We start from the raw sequence: 8,721 nt of genomic DNA, 5'->3' as shown, positions 1-8,721 counted from the left end.
GACTTTGAGCTTTGTAACTTTGCAGATCTTTTTTATGCTCAAACAGCAACATTACAGACTAACTAAAGTTGAAAAAGTGAAAAAGCATAATAGGACCCCTTTAAAAAAAAAAAAAAACTTTATAGGGGAAAGCGAATGAAATAAGAATAACTGCATAGAATAGCTGCAAGAATAATTGTAAAAATAAATATTTATTATAAAAACATGTTCAACTAAAACCACTAAAAATTGTTTTTGAAATAAAAATAATTGAAATAAAGCAAAAATAAAAAAGAAGAAAAGTTGCAGGACAAAAATTACTAAAACTAACACTGAAAAAAAATAATTGAAAATCTAAATACAAATATAAATAACAAATATTTCAAATATTATAAAAAAAAAAATTACCTTTTTAATTAAAATGAAAAGATTAAGTTAAAAGATTAATGAAAAGATTAAGTTAAAAGCTTATTCAAAATAATGATATTAAAAACTTAAATACTTGCACATTCATCAGAGTAACTTGATTAATTTCATGAAAACGGTCACGAAAATTAATTTAAGACTGAAATTATAATTTTATGTTATTTGTTGTATGTTTTTATTATAATCTGAAATTATAATATCTTATATTACAATATAAAATTGTGGACATTGAAAAAATTTAAATACTTGCACATTCACTCAAAATATTGTATTTTATATTACTTCATATTTCTACAATTATAATTTACAATTATAATATTTTAATATTACAATATAACATTACAGACATTAAAAAATGTAAATACTCACACACTGACTTAAAGTAGCCTGAATAATTTCATAAAAATTATCACAAAATTGTCAAAACTTGTTAAAACCTGTTATTATTCTAAACTAAAACTAGTAAAAAAAAAAAAAAAGGTAATTAAAATAAAGCATAAGTAACATAAATATAAATAATAAATATTAAATGAAGACTGTTAATTTACTGAAATAGACAAGTTTAAGTTAAAGTAGTAAAATGACTAAAACTGAAAAATCAATTCAAGCTAAAAATAAAAATATAAAAAAGCATAAAAAATATTCATAGTGTAATTGCTACAAATAAAAATGATAAATAGACTTGTTTTTTTTTTTTGAGGAAAGCATTGTTGATGCTAAGGTGTTATGAGAGGTATTAATAGTGTTAAATAGGCCCTTAAAGAGAAACTTTAGCTTTTTTGACAGCTAACACACAATATAAAGTGAAAGACCTGTGACGCATCAGCATTTTTCTACATGTGTATATAGTTGCAGAATAAGAAGAAAGCTTGTTTGTGTGTAAGGAGCAGCTGTGAGGCGTGTGATCAGATATACAGAGGTGTGTTGTGCTGTGTACCTGTCCAAAGGTGGAATACAGGAACACAGGTATCTCAGCCACGGTCATGGCTAAGGCCTGCATGATGGACACGCCCTCAGCACTTCTGATTGACATCTCAGCTCCGCCCCTTCCTCCTGCAGATGCTTTCACATCCGAGTCGCTCCAGACAGATCCTGGAACAGCTGGAGTTCAGTTCTGTCCTAGCTCCTCATTATTGTTGCCTTGGAGACAATGAAAACACGGTTCATATTGTTCTAGTGCTTTAGATTAGACGCTTATATAAACACCATATGCAAAACAGGAGTCAATATTGTCAATTTAGAGAAGACACCTCATATTCTGGCATTTACATACAACAATAAAAACTTAAATTGACCTATAAATAGCTGATAATTTTTTGATTTTAAAGTTTGATTACATTTGATAATCAACATCATATATATCAGATCTGATCAAAGCTTATATGTGACCCTGGACCACAAAACCAGTCTTAAGTGTCAATTTTTCAAAATTGAGATTTATACATCAAGAATAAATAAGCTTTCCATTGATGTATGGTTTGTTAGGATCGGACAATATTTGGCCAAGATACAACTATTTGAAAATCTGGAATCTGAGGGAGCAAAAAAATCTAAATATTGAGAAAATCGCCTTTAAAGTTGTCCAAATGAAGTTCTTAGCAATGCATATTACTAATCAAAAATTAAGTTTTGATACATTTACGGTAGGAAATTTACAAAATATCTTCATGGAACATGATCTTTACTTAATATCCTAATGGTTTTTGGCATAAAAGAAAAATCTATAATTTTGACCCATACAATGTATTTTTGGATATTGCTACAAATATACCCGTGCTACTTATGACTGCTTTTGTGCTCCAGGGTCACATATATAGATAGATAGATAGATAGATAAACAGACAGACATATATACACATACACACAGACAAACATAAAAGGAAGGCAAAAAAATTATATTTTGGATGATGAAATGTCTATTTCAGTAATAAGTGTTTTTGAATTATATATATTAAAAAATAATAATATTAAGCTCACTTCCCCTCATAATTCTCATTACTGTAATGTAAAATCACTCCCATTACTATAAAATTAAAACATAATTATTAATAATTATATATACTATAAATAACTACACAAATATTTTTGTATTAAATGTATTAAAGTATTATATTTAATTTGAATTACAAGGAAAAAAGAAACATATATATATATATATATATATATATATATATATAGACACACACAATTTATTTACACACACACACTTTTTTAAAGATATTTAACATCTGAGGTTTGTGCTATAAAAGTGATGATCAAAAGTAATCAGATCTCAGGTAATCAAACTTCAACATAGAGTAAAACAAACACAGAAACATCTGCAGAAATATCTGTACAGCTAGTCAAACTGTAAGATCACACACCCCTTCATCTGTCATGTTACAATCTGACAGCCAGTTCAAGACAGAATTATGAATCATAACCATCAGCTGCTACAGAGGAAAGTGTTTCTTGAGGAATCAGTTTCTTGATTCCTGCAACTAACATACATCATAAACGAATATCAGAAGTCACTGGCAGCTACAAAATCACACAGATTGTGAATGAGCAGAATCTGTTTATTTTAAAGTAATTCATACCATTATTATCTGCTGATTTTGTTATTCTTATTGAATTTATACTCATTCAATAAACTGCCCCTCTATGTGTCCATGTCCTTAGACACCAGCAGCACATTAGCTTAGCTCAACACACACAAACACCAGGCTCTTTTAAGACAGTTTCCAGTCATATATACATTTATATATGCATAAAGCCGGAGCTAATTCAGACACATCATAGCAGCTTTAAAAGCAATATTAAAAGTGAAAGAGTGAAAAGCAGCCCACACTCACTTTCTCTGGTTTGGAAGGACATTTTCAATTTCATTCCGCATTGCACACCTGTGATTTCCTGGTGGGCGGGGCAGAGTTTTGAGCTACAGCGGAATAAACCTATAACAGCTTTAGATGGTTCAGCGGTAACCAATCAGAGAAGAGGAAGGAAAGACGCAACACGTTGGTTATCCAATGACATCAACAGTCGCGACGCGACTCTTGGCCCTCCATAAACTGACATCTGACTGCACCGAGTACATAATAATAATAATAATAATAATAATAATAATAATAATACATTTTTGAAAATATAAATAATATTACGATTACGTGCAATATACATTGACAAAGTGGTCCACAGTCGTCAAAATTAAAGTTAATTTTCCAGTAGTAACTATACTTGTAGTAATATAGTATTTTAACAGTTATTTTATTTTTATTTATTTATTTAGTCATTTAGCAGACGCTTTTATCCAAAGCGACTTACAAATGAGGACAATAAAAGCAGTCAAAACTAACAAAAGAATTTTTGGATATTGCTACAAATATACCCGTGCTACTTATGACTGCTTTTGTGCTCCAGGGTCACATATATAGATAGATAGATAGATAGATAAACAGACAGACATATATACACATACACACAGACAAACATAAAAGGAAGGCAAAAAAATTATATTTTGGATGATGAAATGTCTATTTCAGTAATAAGTGTTTTTGAATTATATATATTAAAAAATAATAATATTAAGCTCACTTCCCCTCATAATTCTCATTACTGTAATGTAAAATCACTCCCATTACTATAAAATTAAAACATAATTATTAATAATTATATATACTATAAATAACTACACAAATATTTTTGTATTAAATGTATTAAAGTATTATATTTAATTTGAATTACAAGGAAAAAAGAAACATATATATATATATATATATATATATATATATATAGACACACACAATTTATTTACACACACACACTTTTTTAAAGATATTTAACATCTGAGGTTTGTGCTATAAAAGTGATGATCAAAAGTAATCAGATCTCAGGTAATCAAACTTCAACATAGAGTAAAACAAACACAGAAACATCTGCAGAAATATCTGTACAGCTAGTCAAACTGTAAGATCACACACCCCTTCATCTGTCATGTTACAATCTGACAGCCAGTTCAAGACAGAATTATGAATCATAACCATCAGCTGCTACAGAGGAAAGTGTTTCTTGAGGAATCAGTTTCTTGATTCCTGCAACTAACATACATCATAAACGAATATCAGAAGTCACTGGCAGCTACAAAATCACACAGATTGTGAATGAGCAGAATCTGTTTATTTTAAAGTAATTCATACCATTATTATCTGCTGATTTTGTTATTCTTATTGAATTTATACTCATTCAATAAACTGCCCCTCTATGTGTCCATGTCCTTAGACACCAGCAGCACATTAGCTTAGCTCAACACACACAAACACCAGGCTCTTTTAAGACAGTTTCCAGTCATATATACATTTATATATGCATAAAGCCGGAGCTAATTCAGACACATCATAGCAGCTTTAAAAGCAATATTAAAAGTGAAAGAGTGAAAAGCAGCCCACACTCACTTTCTCTGGTTTGGAAGGACATTTTCAATTTCATTCCGCATTGCACACCTGTGATTTCCTGGTGGGCGGGGCAGAGTTTTGAGCTACAGCGGAATAAACCTATAACAGCTTTAGATGGTTCAGCGGTAACCAATCAGAGAAGAGGAAGGAAAGACGCAACACGTTGGTTATCCAATGACATCAACAGTCGCGACGCGACTCTTGGCCCTCCATAAACTGACATCTGACTGCACCGAGTACATAATAATAATAATAATAATAATAATAATAATAATAATACATTTTTGAAAATATAAATAATATTACGATTACGTGCAATATACATTGACAAAGTGGTCCACAGTCGTCAAAATTAAAGTTAATTTTCCAGTAGTAACTATACTTGTAGTAATATAGTATTTTAACAGTTATTTTATTTTTATTTATTTATTTAGTCATTTAGCAGACGCTTTTATCCAAAGCGACTTACAAATGAGGACAATAAAAGCAGTCAAAACTAACACGTCGAAAAGTGACATGTGTAGGGGTATGTGTTGTGTCAGGAACCATGTTGAGGTTAAGAGTGAGAAGGAAGTGATAATTATCATGATAGAATATAAATATGACGACGGTAAAGTATGATAATGATTTATTTTGTTTTGTTTTATTATTATAAAATCTGTGATATTTTAGTTAGGCCCTGAGGCCTCATTTACATTTGTTAATATCTCGTTTAAATAATTAAATACATGTTTTACCTTACTTTTTTCTACGTAGTCCAAAATGTATTCTCATATTTTCCAAGTAATATACAATTTAAATTATTATTATTATTTATATTATTATTGTTATTGTTATTGTTATTGTTATTGTTATTGTTATTATTATTATTATTATTCCTCTAGCGTCACACTGAGAGGCGGAACTAAAGTCACAGCAGGGTTTTCCTGTCGGAACGTAAATATCAGCGTGTCAAGGAAAATGTAAGAAAGCTAATCTTACAGCTAATTATGTTGTTATCTATTGTTTTCGTGCTCTCCATATACTAATATGCGATTACAGTTAAGGCACATATAATCATTATGTAGTGGTTTGTAAATTGATGTCATGATGTGTTTATTGTCGTTCCGCTGCGATAAAAGTTTGTCAATATGTCAGCAGGTTTTTTTTTACTGTAGTCAAAAGTATATTAAAAGTTAAAAGTATACACACACACACACACAGCATTCACTGAACACACATTGTATGTATGTATGTACAGTATATATATATATATATATATATATATATATACACACACACACACAAACACATTGTATACATTCACATGTGTGTTCATTGAGTGCTTGTTGGAGAAAGTAACTTGAGTTTTCATATTTTCTCAGGAAAATGAGGGTTTCCTCCCCAGCTGAGCGCCTGGGTTGGAGCTTCAGCCTCAATAGGACATGAAATCCCTGGTATTGCTTTCATATTTTATAGTATGACTAGAAATGTGTCAAAAACTGTTGACTCTGAATGAACCTCTCTGACGTTCTTCATCCCTCAGAGGTTTCACTGGATCTGCCTCTTCCTCCTCTCTGTTTGTCTGTTGCTATGGTACAATCATGTGATGAGGTCTGGACTTGCCATGAAAACAGGCCTGCATGGTTATGTGAGGGTTCATCCCAACACTCGCTCAGCTTCATATGTAAGTTGCATTCCACACTTGACCCTTTGTACAAGTTTTAAAGGAACAGTTCATCCAGAAATGAAAGTGAAAGATGAAATGAAAGATGAGTTTGTTTCTTCATCAGATTTGGAGAAATGTAGTATTCCATCACTTGCTCACCAATGGATGCTCTGCAGTGAATTGGTGCCGTCAGAATGAGAGTCCAAACAGCTGATAAAAACATCACAATGATCCACAAGTAATCCACACCACTCCAGTCCAGCAGTTAATGTCTTGTGAAGCCATGTTTGCTTGATCTGTGCATATTTCTCACCTAATTCAGACACCTAATTCAGACTTTTTCAATGGAGAAAGTAATATTATTGATAGAGGACTCGTATTTTAGGTGGAAGCAACGGTGTGAAGTTAAAACATCTTAATGATGGAGTAGTTTCTTACAAACATGCAGCTTTTTGCTTTTGTTTGGACTCTCATTCTGACGGCACCCATTCACTGCAGAGGATCCATTACTGAGCAAGTGATGCAATGCAAAATTTCTCCAAATCTTATCTACTTATCTACATATTGGATGGCCTGAAGGGGAGTACATTTTCAGTAGATTTAAATTTTTGGGTGAACTATTTCTTTAAAATGTACTCATACTTTAGCATACATCATAGATGCAAACTAGATCAAAATAGGTCACCTATGAGATTTGATTAGATCCAATGAGAAAGTGTTTTTATGAGGGGGGGGTCTTGCAAGGGTACTTGTGATCTTACAAGGGTAAATAAAGAAGTGTTGTTTCAATAAGTTTTACATAGTATTTTCTTTACTCTTTACTTCAAAAACTATGTCTAAAAAGGGTAATATTATTCAGCTTTGAGATGGTGTATAAATCTCAATTTAAAAAAATTGACCCTTATGACTGCTTTTGTGGTCCAGGGTCATATTTTAGGTTAGCATTGCCGTCTAATCAGCCAATATTGTCTTAAATAGCCTGCATAGCTATTCATCTTCACTTCATCTTTTATAACATGGGATTTTGACCAAATATATTCAATCTTGATTTTTGTATAATGTTGCAACAAAATGTTTTTTTGTGTGTGTGAAAACTACAGTTTTGGACATATAAGGTAATAAAAAATATTTAAAAAAATACCTTAAGGTAGCTACAAATGAGCATGTAAAGCAAATATCTTTGAAAGAAATTCAGTGTGGAGCATGCCTCCGATCCGTGCAATGTTCTCACCTTTTTCCCCCTTACCTGTTTGCATCTCTGATATGCAGTATAATGTGTTTTCAGTTCCTGGACTTCCGCTGCGGCCGCTGTGCCGTGGTGTCCAGTTCCGGGCAGATGCTGGGCGGTGCACGGGGTCAGGAGATCGACGGACAGGACTGTGTGATCCGGATGAACGCGGCGCCCAGCGTCGGATACGAGGCTGATGTGGGGAACAGGACCAGTCTGCGTGTGGTCTCTCACACCAGCGTGCCACACCTGGTACGGCAGCAGGGCTATTTCTTCGGGCGAGAGGCGGAAACTACATATGTCATTTGGGGCCCTGAGAAAAACATGAGGGAGGATGGAAAGGGGAAAATCTTCAATGCACTAGAGACGCTGGCCAAGAAGTATCCACAATCACATATCTACACCGTCACCAGAGAAAAGGTCCAGTACTGCGACAGCGTCTTTCAAAACGAGACGGGCAAAAACAGGTTAGTCTTCCTCTATTCTATCATCTTTTTTATGTAAAAAAAGCAATTGTAAATGTAGTAAATGGATTGCTTTATCTCTGGCAGGATGAAATCGGGGGCGTTTCTCAGTACAGGGTTTTTTACCATGATTTTGGCTCTGGAGGTGTGTGACAGTATTCTGGTTTATGGAATGATTGACGGCTCTTACTGCAGGTGAGTTCAGTTGGTTGAGTTTAGTTTGTTAAGAAAAAACGTAATAAAATTAAGTCATTTTTGCTTTTCCATAAATTATGGATATGACATTCTATATGTGACCCTGGACCACAAAACCAGTCACAATTTTTTTAAAATTAAGATTTATACATCCCATGAAAGCTGAATAAATAAGCTTTCCATTGACGTATGGTTTGTTAGGATCGGACAATATTTGGCTGAGATACAACTATTTGAAAATCTGGAATCTGAGGGAGCAAAAAAATCTAAATATTGAGAAAATCACCTTTAAAGTTGTCCAAATGAAGTTCTTAGCAATGCATATTACTAATCAAAAATTAAGTTTTGATA

The 8,721-nt window shown here is 32.5% G+C and overlaps 2 protein-coding genes across 4 annotated transcripts in view; one reads left to right on the top strand and one right to left on the bottom strand.

The window, feature by feature from the left end:
* The window catches only part of LOC107661559 (mitoguardin-2), a 19,830-nt gene extending 14,931 nt beyond the window's left edge, over nucleotides 1–4,899 (bottom strand). The window contains exons 1-2 of one of the 3 annotated variants that reach the window (XM_016451195.1): nucleotides 4,884–4,899; nucleotides 1,343–1,545 (exon numbers count right to left, since the gene is read on the bottom strand). In XM_016451195.1, coding sequence (XP_016306681.1) covers nucleotides 1,343–1,438 — 96 coding nt within the window. In that variant the 5' untranslated portion in view covers nucleotides 1,439–1,545; nucleotides 4,884–4,899. The other 2 variants (XM_016451192.1, XM_016451194.1) reach the window with 2 other exon arrangements.
* Nucleotides 4,900–5,751: 852 nt separating this feature from the next.
* Nucleotides 5,752–8,721, top strand: part of LOC107661558 (alpha-N-acetyl-neuraminyl-2,3-beta-galactosyl-1,3-N-acetyl-galactosaminide alpha-2,6-sialyltransferase-like) — a 4,127-nt gene continuing 1,157 nt past the window's right edge. The window contains exons 1-5 of the mRNA XM_016451191.1: nucleotides 5,752–5,797; nucleotides 6,200–6,271; nucleotides 6,361–6,501; nucleotides 7,769–8,178; nucleotides 8,263–8,370. Coding sequence (XP_016306677.1) covers nucleotides 6,260–6,271; nucleotides 6,361–6,501; nucleotides 7,769–8,178; nucleotides 8,263–8,370 — 671 coding nt within the window. The 5' untranslated portion in view covers nucleotides 5,752–5,797; nucleotides 6,200–6,259. The remainder of the gene's footprint in view (nucleotides 5,798–6,199; nucleotides 6,272–6,360; nucleotides 6,502–7,768; nucleotides 8,179–8,262; nucleotides 8,371–8,721) is intronic.

The sequence above is a fragment of the Sinocyclocheilus anshuiensis genome, unplaced genomic scaffold, assembly GCF_001515605.1.
Source record: "Sinocyclocheilus anshuiensis isolate Anshui unplaced genomic scaffold, SAMN03320099.WGS_v1.1 scaffold1425, whole genome shotgun sequence".
In the NCBI taxonomy this organism is placed as follows: Eukaryota; Metazoa; Chordata; class Actinopteri; order Cypriniformes; family Cyprinidae; genus Sinocyclocheilus; species Sinocyclocheilus anshuiensis.
This window is presented reverse-complemented; position numbering and strand designations above follow the sequence as displayed.